The following is an 18,076-nucleotide window of genomic DNA, read 5'->3' as shown; positions in this document are numbered from 1 at the left end:
ACTAACTTTTGTCCCCTTCAATACTTTCTCATCCCACCACTGCATACATGCAGTTATGTAATGTGCCTTATGTTGTTCAAACAGTGCTGTCGGTCATTCATTGTCACTTTTTCAAGAATTCAGCCATTTTTGCTTTTACCTCAACAAACTGAAAATGTGATCCCTACAATACATTTTTCACATTCAGATAAAAGTTACAGGGAGACAGATCTGGTGAATACGGAGAATGTTCCATTACAAAAATGCACTTGTCTGCTAAAAACTTTTCACAAGTGGGACATTTTGGCTGGTGCATTGTTCTCATGCAGAATCCCTGTGTTATTCTTCCACAAATCTTGTCTTTCATATTTTTTGCCTCAAATTTATTAGGACTTCTTTGTAGTATTTCATATCAATGGTGTGACACTCAGGCATCCATGTAGTCTTAACACCCCTAATATCAAAAAAAAAAACAGCATTGCCTTCAGTCGTGCTTTTTTTCATTCATGGTGATATGGGACTTGTCCAGTATCTCAACAGATGCTTTTTTTCCAAGTTGCACTGGAAGATCCACGTTTCATGGCATGTGAGCAAGTCTGGTTCTTTGTTGAGTTGTTCCAGGATATCAGAGAAATGTTCTTCCGATTGTCTTTTTGTTCCTGAAAAGAGGTTTCTTGGAACCATTTTTGAACAAACTTTTGTCATGTTTAACTCATCATGCAAAATTTGTCTTACTCTTTGGTAACCATGTCTGTGATTACCCAAATGCTAAGATGTCGGTCTTTCGCACTATTTCATTAACTTTTTGAAAATCTGCTTCAGTTCTTGAACTCGCAGATCGACTGGGATGTTCATCACCTTTAACCTCTTCCTAATCAAACAGCATTCTCTTTAACCAAAGCTCTAAAGCAGAATGAAAGACAAAACAAATGGTAGCTGCTTTTTGAAGGTTTAAAGTTGACTGCATTCCTATAGCAACATGCAAGACAGTGAGCAATTCTGAAATCTATTCCTAATAGACTGATAATTTTGGGAGTTTTATGAACATTGTCAAAATTTTATTACAGCAGACTGCAATTACATTGAAGGCCAATAAATGCAGTTTGTTCATAATTTATAATTTTGTTTTCTAATAATATTTACTGAATGTTTTTTAGACATGCAGATTAGTAAACCCCCTTTCTGAGTATTACAAGTTTGACTTTGAACCACTAAAGTTTCACCAAATGCATATATACATATTATGAAAGGAAATGAAAAGTCATCCATCTTTCTGTGTGCGATTTCATGTTCCTTAGAGCATTAAAATGGAATGAGTTTAAATGTAAGATAAATTTTCCAGTGCTAAAATTCTAATAAGTAAAAAAAGTCACTAGTGTAATCTTTGTATATTCATCTAGGATACAGATTTAACTTGGTATAGATATAGTAACAGTTGTGAGATTATTATAGTTTCTTGGAGTTCACTACACATGTTCAACTGAGTGAAGTGATTATGAAATGTACTAGTGACTGCAGTAGTATGTAATGAAAACTCAAAATAGTTCCATTATCCATGATTGATAAATGCTATTTAAACTAGTAAAACTAGTAATAACATTGATTTTTTTTCTTTTAATTTCAGATTACTGAGTACAAGATGTTTGTTTTTCTTGATTTTAAGAAAGTAAAAAGGAAGATAAAAAAAGGAGCTGTGCCTAGTATTTCTCTAAATCCTTGTTTATATAAAAAAAGATAAAGATTTTATACTTTGATCATGCTGATTTTTTTTAATATATGATCCAACTGATTTCTTGTTACAGAAATATAAAAATTAAAACATGGGCCTTTGACCTAATTTTTTACTAAACTACCTTTTTTTAAAAAAACGTGGATATTTCATACATATATTCAGTTACTCTTAAATGCAAATCGTCTTGCACAAAATTGTTTTTCAGTTCCTTAATCTTTTTCAGAAGGCTGAAAGGTCTGCAAGTCTTACTTCATCAAGAAATTTTTTAATTTATGAATTTCAAGTTAATATGGAAATATGATTGAAGGAGATAAATTTTGCTACACAGAATGACATGATATACCTGGAACTGTAAACTGTGATGAAAATAAGCTAATGTCTGGCTAATATTAAAATATTCTTTCAAATAATGAAACATTTAGAACCTAATTCAGAAGAAATTCCTTTTTAGTGTAATTTTAATGTCATGAAGGTGTAAAAGAATTTAAAATAGAAATCAAGTTTGATTTAATTAATTTGATAGGAATCATTTCTATCTTGATAGTCAAATTTACAGAAAATGAACAGATTTTTATTAAAAAAATTTTATTACATAATATACATGATTTTATTTACACAATTAAAAAGTTACTTGGAATGAGAATCATTTTAACTCAGGATTTGTAAGGATTATTAAAAGTTGAATATAATAAACATACACTTATTTTATATATTAAATGAAAACATTGAATAATTTCTTTAGCTCTGTTATGTTGAAATGGAAGTTTTCTTAAATACAGAAGAGAATATATTTTACTTCATTTTATATGCCAGATTATTCTTTTATGCTACTGCTCATAAAAGTGAGCCAAAAAAAAAAAAAAATGCAGGCTTATGGTAACCAAGTGTTAGTATATGATAGAAGTAAAAATGACAGTTCAAGATATATATATAGATATATACATTATTACTCTCAACACAAAACTATAAAAATAGCATTATGAAACTTCTGTATCATATACATAATTGCAGAGATAATGAATTTAAACTTATATATATTTCACTTTTAAATGGAGATTTAAATAGTTTTTTTTACAAGCAAACATCTTGACAAACACAGAACTGTATTTACATTGATTTTCTTAAAAAGCAATTTAATATTTTTAAAAATTTCAGATTTCTTCAGCAGTATAACATCTTATTCAGTATATAATATTACAAGATTGAAACTAACATTAAACACAGCTTGGCCAGGCTAAACCTCCACATGAGGCAGAAACTATGATATAAAGTATTACCTGAAACAGAAATGTATCAATATTCATATGAATGAAAAATACTTTTACCTATAAATAAGAAAAATATATTTTACTTAAAACGTTATTAGGTACCTCCCAATAATGTTCTAATAATAGCGGATAGAACAGCTGTTCAACCGAAATCTCGCTACACATTACATCTATGTTAATTAGTGATTAAATTTTGGGGTTGCTGTAATAAGAGTACCTTTTATTAAGTTTAAATTATGTATACCAGCGTGTATTGTATTTAAATTATGTATTCATTATTAATACTTAAAAGAGACTATGCAATAATGATTTCCCCCCATTCATAATATGGCAGACTTAAATGTAAAACTTTTTAATCGAGTATCTTGCATTTATTACGTCCACAGATATAAAACTGAATTTAAAAATGCCATCATGCTCTTTAATGTCATTAACTTTGCCTGAATATCTAAAGTATATACGATGTAAAAAAATCACTAAATTAACTTGTATATAACTTTAAAAAACCAATCTTTAAAAATTTAAAAACTTCACAAAAAATTTTCAAAATTCTCATAATATTCTTATTAAGCTGCATATATTCAAATTATTATAAAGAGAACAAAACTTTGAATCTCCATAAAAATTTATAAATTCTGAAAAATGACAAAATAGTGAGCAATAAAGAACTTGTTAGCATACTGCTAATAGAAGTATATAAATACCCTAATTCATTTACTCTTGTAATCACTATTCTTGTAATAAAAAAATGACAAACTAAAACTATACTGATAATAGAAGTATATAAATAGCCTAATTCATTTTTCTACTTGTGCAATAAAAGAACAACAAACTAAAAAATCATTTTTTAAATTTGTCTTGAAAAATCTTAGGAATTAATCTTAAAGAATACTTTTACCAACTTTGCAGTATTACAAATAAAACACTTAATACTATGAATGTTTTAAATAGATTAAATATCCTAACTTGTAATAATCTACCTATATAGAATTTTTTTTAATGGTCTGTATTTACTTACTATCATTACAAGTATTGTAATCACAGTTATTTTCACATTTTTTATACACATTGAGCGAGCCAAATTCCTGCTTGTTTTCCTAAAAGTAACAGACTGCCAAAAAAAAAAAAAAAAAAAAAAAATTTGAAAAGTTATGTACACAAAAAATTCAACAAATATTAATCAAATGCACAAATTTATTGTAATTCTGCTTAAATATTATTACTATTAATTACATACAAACCAATTTTTGTCCATATTTTTCAAACAATGTTAGATGACCTATATTTGTAGGTGTTATTTGAATTATAGCAAAGCACATGAGGAAGGAGTGGAATTTTTTTGTGAAGGGTGTTATCTAAGGAAAATTGGCTTATGTGAAAAACCATGAAAATTCCCAAGCAATTAGTGGTTTTCCCCATGTGTAATGTGTATACAAGTCAGTTTTCCTTAGAAAAAAGTCTCTAGTCTTTCTAGTTCCTTAGAAAGTCCTCCACGAAGGCATCCCTTCCCTTTGGCAGATAGCTCTCAAGGCTTTGCCCTAGTCACATAAACCAAATCCAAGTAATCAGCCTGTTGGTAGAATCCAGATCTAACAACCAGTATTCAGCAATGTCACCACTCGGTTGCTAGTAGGCTAGATGAACTGATCTAACATAGTTAAATTAAGTGATAATATCTATAGCAATATTATTGCTGACAGGCACCTTTATTTACCAATATTAGGTTCAAGATTCCGATATATATATGACAGTTTGAGTTTTCTTTAACCCACCAAGCGTTATAGGTTTGGCCCTGAAATTTCAAAGTTCCTCAAACTGTCATGAATAAGTGGTATTTTCTTGATTTTAATTAAAAAATGACTCTGATTTTGTACTTTGATTAATTTTCTTCCAATATACATCCAAACCGAAATCAGATACATTAAAAACTAGCAGATATTTTCATGTATAATGAATACAGAAGGCAGCCTTCTATGCTGAATTTTCCAGCCGCAACGCTGAGAGGGTTAAAATAAGTAGAAAGTATGTAAATTCAGCAGTAAATTTATTCCTTGTGTACAAACACAAATGGTTTCACTGTCACAGAATGTTCTCCCTCCTTCAGTAAGATGTAAATCATCTATTATATGAAGTTGCATTTGAGATATCTAATTATTTTTCTAAAAAAAAATTAATGATATCCTGGAATACACTTGCTCAGGCTAACAATTCCTATAGCAATCTATAATGATAGCTTAGTCTTTTTCTTGCACTAACATAAACAATTCTGCATATTTTTTATTTCATAAAAAACTAATGTGGACACTACACCAACTTTTTTTTTCCCCTTAAATTTCTTGATTACATGAACATGTGTGACATATTAGAGAAAAAAGAAAACTAGTATCCAAATATTGTTCACTATTGAACAATATTTGACAGAACTAATTTCAGAGAACATTACAAATTGATTGTCATTTTTAAGCAGCAGCCCACAATATTTCTGAGACAGTTTCATTTGGGGGGGGGTACAATTCTGAAATTCTGTACTTTATAACGCAGCAAGCAGCATTATTTCCTCTTCAAAAGAGAAAAATTACAGCACTCTTACTATAAATTTTAAATATCATATATTTGAATACCTTTATTTACCAATATTAGGTTCAAGATTCCGATATATATATGACAGTTTGAGTTTTCTTTAACCCACCAAGCGTTACAGGTTTAGCCCTGAAATTTCAAAGTTCCTCAAACTGTCATGAATAAGTGGTATTTTCTTGATTTTAATTAAAAAATGACTCTCTGATTTTGTACTTTGATTAATTTTCTTCAAATATACATCCAAACCGAAATCAGATACATTAAAAACTAGCAGATATTTTCATGTATAATGAATACAGAAGGCAGCCTTCTATGCTGAATTTTCCAGCCGCAACACTGAGAGGGTTAAAATAAGTAGAAAGTACTGTCTGTCTATGGTAAGAACAGCTCTCGCCAGTTTGTCTGCAGCTGTCTGTTGCCGTAGAAACGAGCCCTAACCCATTTTTCGTAGGGGTGTCTTGAAGACTTACTTCTGAGTTTGCCACCTTGGCGCATTTAAAGATGATTTGGCGATATTCACATTTTGTTTTAGTTTCAAGTAAAATGCTTGTTGACCCTTTGCGTCGACCCCGACATCCAATTTCCGAAAACGAAATTCGATGGTGTAGATAAAGCTTTTGCAGTCAAGAAACGGTCTTTGATTTTGCCGTGTGAGGTACAAGTCGCTAAATTTGCAATCCCTCTAGATGTACAATGAGTAAAAATAAACTTGTAGGGAAACATTTAAAAATCCGTGTTTATTTTTGAAGAAAAATTTTAATTTCAACATTTAAAAAAATCATGCTATTATTTGGCTTCTTTTTTGTTTATTTGTTTGCTTGCAAAATCATAGATGACATCTTAGAAATCTACTTGATTGCCCCATTCCCTTTATATAGTATAGACGCACTTCATAAATATAAAATAAATTTAATTTTTATAGTTCTCCCCTCTAGCTGATCTACCGTGAACATTCAAAGCAATTTCTTCAGTCTTTAAATGACGTTCTGCTATGTTTTTATTTCAAAATTTTCTGTTAATTTATTGCTTGTGCTTTAATAATGACTAAAAATTTCATCATTAAATGTATATAGAATCATCTTGAAAGTAAAAGCATTTTTTTACATACCCATGCTCTCAATAAATACTTTTTGCGAACATTTCTTCTTTTCTCATACCTTTAAACTAAACCAAAAGCTGGTTAATTTAATGGCGGAAGGAAGCGAAGGTGAATTAAAATCAAAACTGCTTTTTCCTTAATTACCAGTGGTTTGGGTTGGTTTATATGATTACGGAAAGCCTCCAGGCCTAAGAGGAGGGATGCCTCCATGGAGGGCTTGCTAAGGGAAACTGGCTGTGCGCCCAAAACCGTATCATGTTGCCAAAATTTCTTAAAAGTTAAATTGCTGTCAATCCATGTTTCATCGATGTAAACGATGTGGCGTTCGTTCACTTGCTCTGAGTTTTCTCATTTCGCGTAAATAATTGTTCCTCCAAAATACAATGTGAGGTCTTTCGATAAGATTTTTTTTTTTTTTTTTTCTACGCATTCCAACGAAAATTCATTGAACACAAAACTTTGCACAAAGAGTCTTTTTGCCACGGGAAGTCTAATTTTTGCCTCAAGACAGGCAGTAATTTCCGAACAGATGGCACTTTCTTTTCTTCGATGTAAAAGTCTTGTATTGTCTGCCGTAGAACGCATTTGTCAAAATCGTAAATTTCACATTTATGATTAGCAGGGCTTTTACATTTCTTTCCAAGTGTATTCAGAAGTTTATTTTCACCCATTGTTGATACTTCGCTCTTCAAAACTTAAGGAAGAGGAACTACTAAAGAGTTCGCCGAAACTTCAGAAGCGCAAAATTCTGCGACACTATACACGATTTGACGTGACTGAGACTTTAAAGGTTGACTTTTCTTAAACTGGAAGGGCATTTTAAAAAATTGGCGATTAACAAAGCACTACGAAAATCAAGCTAAATAGAAGCGAATTTGAGCAAATGCTAGCACAAATGATATAACAATGAGAATAAAAAGAGCTAATAGTAATAATATAAGGCTTAAGAAAAGATGCGTGCAGCTGGAATGAAGCCGAGAAGACGAATGATAAACTTCCCTTAAGCCAACAGTCGCCAAAAACAAAATAACAATAAAGCAACCCTTGGTTCGTCCCTATTTGAAATATACTAGCCCTGTTGCTATAGCGACCGCCACTCACCAGACACCGTGGCGGGAGCTGTTCTTACCGTAGACAGACAGTATGTAAATTCAGCAGTAAATTTATTCCTTGTGTACAAACACAAATGGTTTCACTGTCACAGAATGTTCTCCCTCCTTCAGTAAGATGTAAATCATCTAATATATGAAGTTGCATTTGAGATAAATTAATGATATCCTGGAATACACTTGCTCAGGCTAACAATTCGTATAGCAATCTATAATGATAGCTTAGTCTTTTTCTTGCACTAACATAAACAATTCTGCATATTTTTTATTTCATAAAAAACTAATGTGGACACTACACCAACTTTTTTTTTCCCCTTAAATTTCTTGATTACATGAACACGTGTGACATATTAGAGAAAAAAGAAAACTAGTATCCAAATATTGTTCACTATTAAACAATATTTGCCAGAACTAATTTCAGAGAACATTACAAATTGATTGTCATTTTTAAGCAGCAGCCCACAATATTTCTGAGACAGTTTTATTTTTTTGGGGGGGGGGGGGTACAATTCTGAAATTCTGTACTTTATAACGCAGCAAGCAGCATTATTTCCTCTTCAAAAGAGAAAAATTACAGCACTCTTACTATAAATTTTGAATACCATATATTTGATGCCAAAAAAAAAAAAACTGCAATTTATACTATAAAAAATTCAAAATTCCCGAGTATTTAGCATGACATGAAATTTGTCATGCTAAACATTTCATTTCATCTTTCCTATATAAATGTTATTTTTCAAACCTCGTGCCCATTGATTTCAAACCATTTTCAAAATAAGTTTCATCAAGTTGTAGTTTTATTGTTATTGTTTTATTGTTATATCAAGTTGTAGTTTTCATCAAGTTGTAGTTGTATTTTAATAATTTTATTGTTTCTAATTAATTTCATATGTTATGCAAACTTGATGAGCATAATTTTGAGAAAAAAGCAAGTTTATGACTTCTATGTTCTTTTTATAATTTTTGAAGAATTATCATTCTTTTTCAAAACTAAAACACTCAGTACTCCTTCCCGCTTCTTCCTTTTATCTCCTCCCCCCTTTACATGCCTTTCCGTCTACATTCTTTATTAGCTTAAGTGATGTATTTTTGGAAAAACAGTCTAGTTTGCTTTTGCTCACTGAAGACAAGGATTCTTGTAAGATTCCTTAAAATGTGTAAAGCAATTTTATAAAACCTAATCCAACCTAATCCATTTTATCTGGTTTTAAATATCTGTCTATTTAAGTAATTTTGAACTTTTTATACAACCTATTATTGATATACGGAATACAATTAATTTATGAAAAATATTCTAAATGATAGTTTAATAATAAAAAGAAAGTTGCTTTTGATTGTTTTAGGTTGAAACATCATGTGCTGTTTTTCAATATAATAGTGCAGTCTGTGTTAATGGCAGTCTGAAATGCTTTTTTTTTTTTTTTTTTTTAATGTTTGATTCCTCAATGATAGAAATCTACTTGCTGTTTAAACCTATTAATTATTGACAAACTCTAAAACTTTAAGCTAAGCTTTTATTACGTGTGCCGCTTCGTTGTTGCAAATGAGAACAATGGCTTTGCCTTTTTCATGTTTCTCTTGATTTTTATGTCTTTGTAGAAAAACCTTTCTCTTTGGCAATAAGAGTAGACATTAATGATTATATCCTTTTGCACTCGGGAATTTTGAATTTTATAAAAAATTATATACAGAATTATTATTCAAATACAAAATGAAGAAATAAAAGTTTTACTGACATATACCAATAAGCAAAAAATGCAAATTTTAAAATTTCAATTATTTTTATTTTCAAGTATAAACATCAGCATGAAATGTGATCATTTTAAATAGATGAACATAAATAGGACAGTAGACAAGAATACTTTTTAAAGTTATCCCACATGTTTAAATTGTAGAAATTTCTGATGAATCTCATTAATTCAATAAATTAATTTTTAAATTTACCAAATATAATTAGTTTCCAGGTATTCAGTTATCCTAGCTCAATGAGTAAGAATACTTATCTCCTATGGAAGGAAATGCTAAAGAAACCAAAAAACTAGCAGCAAAAATAAATAAAACATGTAATATTATGGTTCTAAAGTTCAAACAAAACTTCAAATGAAAAAAAAAAAAAAAAATTTTTTTTTAAATTCATTTATTAGTAGCTAAAGGAAATTGTTCTATTTATAACTATAGTTACTTTGTGCCAATTATTGTTGGTAATTTTATTTTTTAATACCATTTAAGAATAGTCTATAAAGAAAAAAAATATGGCACTGTAATACCAATATCGCAGAATGATGAATTTTTCTCCTTGGTAAAAACAGTATGTTAATCATCAGTAATTCTAGTATTAAAAGTTACTTACAAATCGTAACATCAAGCAATTATGGTACCCTTTTCAGACATTACAGAACATTTCATCTTTATGCAAAATGAGCAAAAGGAAAAATATCAATGATACTGTAAAGAACGCTCCTGAACTCTACTAGAAAGACCTATGATGCTCTTGACTAGAGAGAACGTCGTTAGCAAACTCCTCACACTACGAGTACTATAATTCATTTTAACACCTTATTTAAAGAACTGTGAATGGCAACGACTTAACTGAGAATTACGCATGCGTAAAGAGATGAGACTTCTGTTGAGACGCCTGTCAGAGAAGAGTTTGGGAAGCTCCGCCAGCGAGCTGAGGTGTGGAGACTAAATTTGTCCAGTGATGACGAGTGCTATCTTCGTTAACGTCTCTGATCGTGTCACCAACTCGGATATGTACTCAAGTTTTTCTAAATGTATTAATTAAATGTTGTATCTGTGTTACGTTGTGTAAATAAAAGTGATGGATCACCACTACCAGTGTTGATACTGAAGCATCCACGACGTCACAGACGAAAAGAAAATAAAAAATTGGAGGTTCCACCGAGATTTGTGTGACAAGAGACCAGGTATGTGTTCTCCACAATATTCATTTCCAGGCCTGAAGTGTATAATGTAGTTATTTATTACTTATTAGGAAAATCAATTCCCAAAGCAGAAGTAGCACATCAGTGCATAAGAGTTTTAAACACTCAATGTGTTTGGTTTATAGTATATCTAACAAGATATTTTCCTTTTGTGGTACATTCGGGAAAACATTTTCCCATTAACACGTAGCACATCAGTGCATTTTATAGCACGTCAGTGCATAAGAGTTTTTTTTTTTTAAACAATCAATGTGTTGCATTTATATATCTAACGAGATATTTTTCTTTTCTATGATAATGGCGAAAATCCATTCCCATAAATAAACAGCACATCAGTGTATTTATGTTTAACGTTTCGCTATAAATTAGTGTGATAGAATCTGAACTGTTTATTTTGTGTATATGTGAAAGCACATCAGTGCAATATTGCAATTTTCATTTCTAAGTCATTAGAAGAAAATTTATGTTAAATTCTTATGAAAGAAATAAGTTGTTGAATATATTAAAAACTTGTTACTTTTGTTTTCTCATGAAAGCACACCAGTGCTGTATTTTAATAGGATGCGTATTTTCTAAGAAGTAGAATGTTAAATTTTATCATTTCATTTTACATTTTAAAGCTTTGAGCAGTAAAGAAAAGTTCTAATAGTGTTCTGATTTAAACCTGCGCCTATCGAATTTACGTAGTATTTGCGTTGGCCATGTGGTTGCTAACGGAAGTATCTGAAACGATAGTTAATTAAAGGTGTTTATATTTATTGGCGCCACTCTGGTTTTTTTTTTCTGTCTGGCTGTACCAAATGAAAAGAATTTATTATTTTTTTATACGAAGTATTCAGTAAGGTTGTTTATTCGTTTTATGTTTGAATGGAAATAAATCCAAAATGATTAATGTTTTTATTAACCTTTTATTTTTATTTGCCTAATTTTGTAAGAAAGAAGAAAGTGTTTTTTATATCTCTGATATATTTTTATGTGTATTATTTGTGAATAACTATTTGAGTTCTTATTTGTTTTGAAAAAGTACTTTTGCGAAAATGGCATTTTTGGGAAAAGCTAAGAAAAGGGATCTATTCCTTGTCGCTTCAGAACTTGGGGAAATAGCTTTAGAAGATATGAAAGTAATAGATTTAAAACATTTAATAACGAATAGTAAAAATTATGAGAAAGAATTTGTTAAAAATTTGTTAGAACGTATTATGACTGATAGGATAGAAAAGGAAAACTTAGAGAAGCAAACAAGAGCGAAAGAATTACAGTTAGAACAGGAAGCTAGGGAGAGGGGATTTCAGATACTACAACAAAATAAAGAAATTGAAAAGCAACAGTTAGAACTAGAATGCCTTAAAGCAAAACAGAACACTGAATCTGCTAAACCTGGAGGTGAAACGGTATTTAATCAGAATTTTCAGAAACTAATGCTCAAGTTTAATTTAAAAACTGATGATATCAGTTTATTCTTAGAACTTTTTGAGAGGCAAGCTAAAGTTCTAAAATTGCCCACGGATCAATGGGTGTCATATCTCATTGATATCCTTCCGGTTGAGGTAAATAATATAATTGCTAGGGAACCTGAAGAACAGGCTAGAGATTACCAACATATTAAAGAATTACTACTTAAAAGATTTAAATTAAGTGCGGAAAAGTTTCGGCAACTCCTTGTTAAGACTCAGAAAAATCCGGATTCTACGTGGTACGATTTTTATCACGAAATTAAGACATTTTTAGATGGGTGGCTTAAGGGATTAAAAATCGAAACATTTGAGCAACTCAAGGATTTAATGTTGGTAGATCAGATTAAAAGGTGCACGCCTAATGAGTTTAAGGAACATTTTATAGATGAATGGGCTACGATCACTTCACCAAAACTGTTGGTGGGTAAAATAGAGGAATTTGAAGATGCGAAAAAGACGATGGTTGGGAAAACGAAATTGGGTGAAATGAAAACGAAAATATCAGGTAGACAAATGGGTGTTTTTCAGTCCACTGGTAACGTTTTCAAAAATAGAAAAAAACCTCAAGGCACACAATTTAAAAAAGATGATGATGCACGCAATGTTGGGAAAAAGTCGGACTCGAATTTTGATAGGAGAAAAAGACTCCAGTGCTATGAATGTGGATCTTTTGAGCATTTACGTCCTCAGTGCCCTAATTTAAAAACTCAAAAGGCAGATTTGTATCGGATAAGCGGGAGACCAGAGAAAAATCTGTTAGATCCCTATACATTAAATGGAAGAGTAAATGGTTTTGAAGTACCTATTCTAAGAGATATGGGAGCAACGGTAGATATTATTTGTCAGAAATATGTAGACAGAGATAGAATGAAGGGGGAACATGTGTGGGTTCGACATTTGTTGGATGATCATATGACTTGTTTACCTGTTGCTGAAGTAGATATTGAATGCGATTTGGGTACAGTAACCACCAAAGCAGCTGTTATAGGAGACCACTTAGACCAAGGACGATATATATTAGGCAACCAGACAGCGGCTCTTCTCAGAGGAACTGAGAAAACTTATTCGTCGTATGTCGGTAATGTTAATGCGGTCGTTACTTGATCTCAAGCACGACAATTTAAGGAAGCGGAAAATTTAAGTGAGACGAATCAAAATTCTGAGCAGAATGAATTAGAATTGGAAGAGGAGGACGATGCTCATGAGAGGTCTCAAAACAGAGAGATATTACCTCCTGTCAACCTTTCTGTCCCCACAAGTCCTGCGATTCAAATAGACTCAAGTACTTTTATTGATGAACAACAAAAAAGTAAAGAACTTGCGCCTTTATTAGAACTAGTAAAAAGCGGAAGTAAAACAAGTTATGGGATTAAAAATGGGGTTTTAGTAAAAAAGAAGGTAAATAAGTTAGGAAGAGAAGAACATTTAATTGTTGTTCCAGAAAACCTCAGAGAGCAAATTAAAGCAATTTGTCATGAAGGAACTTCAGGTCACTTAGGAGTTCTGAAAACAAAAGACCGGTTACTAAGACATTTTTTCTGGCCAAATTGTTATAAAGACATTGAGGAATTCGTTAAAACATGCGACTCCTGTCAACGTGTAGGAAAAACAAATGACAAAAAGAAGGCACCGTTGGTAATAGTACCTGTGATATCGGAAGTGTTTAGTAAGGTTAATGTAGGTGCTTGCGGGCCTATGCCTACATCTACTGAAGGTAATAAATATCTTATTACAGTTATGTGCTTAGCATCTAAATATCCTGACGCCGTCCCGGTACCGGATATAACGTCGAAATCTGTTGTAAGTGCACTCTTGCAGGTATTTAGTCGGATGGGTTTTCCAAGGGAGGTTCAAACTGATCAAGGAAAATCTTTCATGAGTCGCTTAGCCGTTGAATTTTTGAAGAGGTTTGGTATAAAAATTTCCAGAAGTTCGGTTTACCACCCCCAGAGCAATCCTGTAGAACGGTTCCATAGGTCAATAAAAAGGGTTTTAAAGGTATTATGTATTGAAGCTGCCCCAAACTGGGAAGTACAATTACCTGCCGCTCTCTTTGCCCTGCGAACAGTAACGCATGATAGTACAGGATTTAGTCCAGCTGAATTAGTGTACGGGACCAACCTCAGAACACCTGTCGCATTATTGTATGAGAAATGGTTAGATCCTCAGGAAAAAGAAGATACCGTAATAGAATATGTTTTCGAATTAATAGGTTAAAGAAAAGTAGAGAATTAGCTACAGAGAAAATGGAAGAGGTGACAGACAAAAGGAAGAAATGGTATGACAAAAATGCCGTGAAAAGGGAATTCCAACAAGGAGATTCTGTATTAGTATTAGCAGTGAACCAACCCCATAAACTCGCTCCTCAATGGAAAGGGCCGGGGAAAATAGAGAAAAGATTATCAGAAACAAACTATGTGGTTAGTTTTGAAGGGAATCAGGAAGGGAATAAAGTGTATCACATCAATATGTTAAAACCTTATCATAAGAGACCTGAACTTTTGAATATGGTGCTCCTTGACAACGAGGAGATAGTTGAACCCTCGGAATTAGAGGAGGATTTTCCTTATATGTTAACCGACCCCAATGTGTTTGATTTTAATGAAATAATAGCAAAAGATAATCTTAAAGAAAGACTTAGTGATGAACAAATCCTGCAGTTGGGAAAGTTGTTGGTAAAGTTTTCTGCTATATTTTCGAATATTCCAGGGAAAACAAATTTAGTCGAACATGATATCGAACTAATCAGTGACAAACGCGTACAGCATAAGCCTTATAGAATGACAAATCGACAGAACGAAATTCTTAAAGTCGAGATTGAAAAAATGTTAAAATACAAGATTATTGAACCAGGACCCTCTGAGTATACTTCACCCATGATCCTTGTTGAAGCACCAGGTAGGGATCCTAGGCCGTGTATTGATTACAGAAAGTTAAACGAAATAACGCGTACTGAGTTCTACCCAATCCCCAATATAGAGCAGCGTGTTGAAACTGTTGCAGCAGCCAAATTTATCACCTTGATAGACTTAACTAAAGGTTATTGGCAAATTCTGCTGACCCCTAGGGCTCAGAAAATTGCTGCATTTGCTACAAATTTTGGTGTATATAGGCCTTTGCGCATGCCATTTGGGCTTAAAAATGCTCCTTATTATTTCAGTAAAATGATGAGCGAAATATTGTGCGGATGTGAGAAATATGCGACCCCTTATTTAGATGATATTGCTATTTTTTCTAAAACGTGGGAGGAACATTTACAACATTTACATGAAATTTTAGAAAGAATAAGAAAAGCCAATTTAACTATTAAACCCTCCAAGTGCAAGTTTGCACAAGAAGAAGTGCAATATCTCGGTCACATAGTAGGTCGAGGAAAATGTTCTCCAGCAGAACTAAAAATCGAAGCGGTTCAAAATTTTCCTGTTCCCACAACTAAAACTGAGATTAGAGCTTTCTTAGGGTTAGCTGGATACTACAGACAATATATACCCATGTTTTCTGCTATAGCCGCACCTTTGACAGATTTGTTAAAAGGGAATAACAAAAAGGGTAAAATTGTTTGGAATGATGAATGTAATGAATCATTCAAATCCTTAAAAGAAAAGCTATCTAGTAGGCCTGTGCTACATGCACCCGATTTTTCTAAACCATTTATACTACAGACAGACGCGTCAGATCAAGGATATGGTGTTGTTTTAGCCCAAAAGGATGATAAAGGAAAAGAACATCCCATATTGTATCTCAGTAAAAAATTTACTGATAGTGAGCGGAAGTATTCCACCACTGAAAAAGAGTGTGCTGCAATTCTGTATGGAATAAAAAAATTGAAAGGGTATATAGATGGGCAGACTAAATTTTCAATTCAAACGGACCATAATCCCCTAGTATGGCTAAAAAATAATGCAGGTAGAAATGGTCGATTATTACGCTGGGCCTTAGCTTTGCAATCTTATAATTTTACGATACATCATAAAAAGGGAAGTAACAACTTAAATGTAGACTGCTTAAGTAGAAACTCTGTACATGCCAGTTAAATAGACTAGTTATCATTTCTTTTAAATTGTTTTGTTATTTGATTATGTATATTGTATTTTTTTAAAATTCATACTATATAGTAAATTGTTAACTTGATTCATAAAGACAAAATTTCTGTGTTGGTTTTTCATATATTGTATATGTATTTTTATATATTGTATATGTATTTTTATATGTGTTCGTTTTTGATGGCCTGGTTATGAGAGTGGAGAGCCTTTGTAACAGTGTGGTTTAAAATTAACTGGTAAAATGTTGAATAATCTATTGAAACCAGAAACTGTGAACTGTGAAGGTTTACTTCTCCTGTGTCCGGAGAAACAAAAACTGGAGGCGGAAGGTGTTTGTTTGTAGCGAACGCCTACCTGAACTTCTATTTTATCCTGCAAAGTTTTGTTTCCTCTGTATCCGAGGAAAACAAAATCTGGAGGCGGAAGGAGTTAGTCTGTAAATAACGCTCCTGAACTCTACTAGAAAGACCTATGATGCTCTTGACTAGAGAGAACGTCGTTAGCAAACTCCTCACACTACGAGTACTATAATTCATTTTAACACCTTATTTAAAGAACTGTGAATGGCAACGACTTAACTGAGAATTACGCATGCGTAAAGAGATGAGACTTCTGTTGAGACGCCTGTCAGAGAAGAGTTTGGGAAGCTCCGCCAGCGAGCTGAGGTGTGGAGACTAAATTTGTCCAGTGATGACGAGTGCTATCTTCGTTAACGTCTCTGATCGTGTCACCAACTCGGATATGTACTCAAGTTTTTCTAAATGTATTAATTAAATGTTGTATCTGTGTTACGTTGTGTAAATAAAAGTGATGGATCACCACTACCAGTGTTGATACTGAAACATCCACGACGTCACAATACAAAGCTTCTAAGCCATTGATGGTAACAAACATTTCAAAAGATATTTTACCATTTTAAAGGTATAAGTGGCATACACGCTCATGTATAACAATACTTTAACACAGTTCTGAGTGTTATGCTGAAACAATCCCAGAAGACACAAGGTTAAGATATTATATTGAATAAAATATCTTCACACAATTCTGCTCTAAAAGTTATACTAAATCCCAAAAAACAATGAACAACAAAAGCTCATTTGCTTTAGATGTGACATTCATACCAGTTTTGTTCACCTCTCCAGAATCATGATTGTACATGCATTTTTTGTCATAAACTTCTTAAAACAGCTCGACACACCAAAATTTCAGCTTGTCAATTAATTTAATTTTTTTTTTGGGGGGGGGGTGATTGAAAAGAGTGAAATTGAAAGAAAGTATTACATGTTATAGCATAATATTATAGCTGTGTACGGCATCCAAAGACATTACTTTTTGTTAAAAAAATACCATTAAATGAAAAATCTATCACTAACTTGAGGACAACTTTACACTGATTTTGTATTTTTCAATCCTGACCAATAAAAACCATACATTAACATATTGCTAAATCCCTGCTAAATTATAACATTGAATCAGTTTTTTAATAAAATACTTTACAGAATATAGGAAAATGATTAAAGTTATATATCATATAACCAAACCCATCATATTTCAAAACATTTTCTTTCTGTTGTCACTTATAACTAGTGCAGTTTCTGTTCACACAAAATATCTACACATCATTTTTTATTATACAGTTTTAAATATTAATTATATTCACAAATACACAGATATAAACTCACAGCTGATGTTAAATTTTCAGTTTTATCCACAAGCAATTCCAATTTTTCTCCTCTATTTGCAACCGAGTCTGAAAATAATTATAGATCTTATAAATAAATATATTAGCTATTAAAATTTATTATCCAGTATTACATGTATAATAATTACAATACAGCTACCAAATAATAAAATCTCAAAATACACA

The 18,076-nt window shown here is 31.9% G+C and overlaps 2 protein-coding genes across 3 annotated transcripts in view; one reads left to right on the top strand and one right to left on the bottom strand.

Moving 5' to 3' along the window:
- Window positions 1-1,733, top strand: part of LOC118184775 (uncharacterized) — a 46,733-nt gene extending 45,000 nt beyond the window's left edge. The window contains exon 6 of the mRNA XM_035354499.2: window positions 1,604-1,733. Within this exon, the coding sequence (XP_035210390.2) occupies window positions 1,604-1,717 (114 nt within the window). The 3' untranslated portion in view covers window positions 1,718-1,733. The remainder of the gene's footprint in view (window positions 1-1,603) is intronic.
- A 546-nt stretch (window positions 1,734-2,279) lies between these two features.
- Vamp7 (Vesicle-associated membrane protein 7) overlaps window positions 2,280-18,076 on the bottom strand; it is a 35,110-nt gene continuing 19,313 nt past the window's right edge. For both annotated transcript variants that reach the window (XM_085818759.1, XM_085818758.1), the window contains exons 7-9: window positions 17,892-17,959; window positions 3,998-4,090; window positions 2,280-2,988 (exon numbers count right to left, since the gene is read on the bottom strand). In XM_085818759.1, the coding sequence (XP_085674885.1) occupies window positions 2,926-2,988; window positions 3,998-4,090; window positions 17,892-17,959 (224 nt within the window). In that variant the 3' untranslated portion in view covers window positions 2,280-2,925. The remainder of the gene's footprint in view (window positions 2,989-3,997; window positions 4,091-17,891; window positions 17,960-18,076) is intronic.

Source organism: Stegodyphus dumicola, chromosome 6, assembly GCF_044657685.1.
Source record: "Stegodyphus dumicola isolate Sdum_Otavi_A_Nest chromosome 6, ASM4465768v1".
Classification (NCBI taxonomy): Eukaryota; Metazoa; Arthropoda; class Arachnida; order Araneae; family Eresidae; genus Stegodyphus; species Stegodyphus dumicola.
This window is presented reverse-complemented; position numbering and strand designations above follow the sequence as displayed.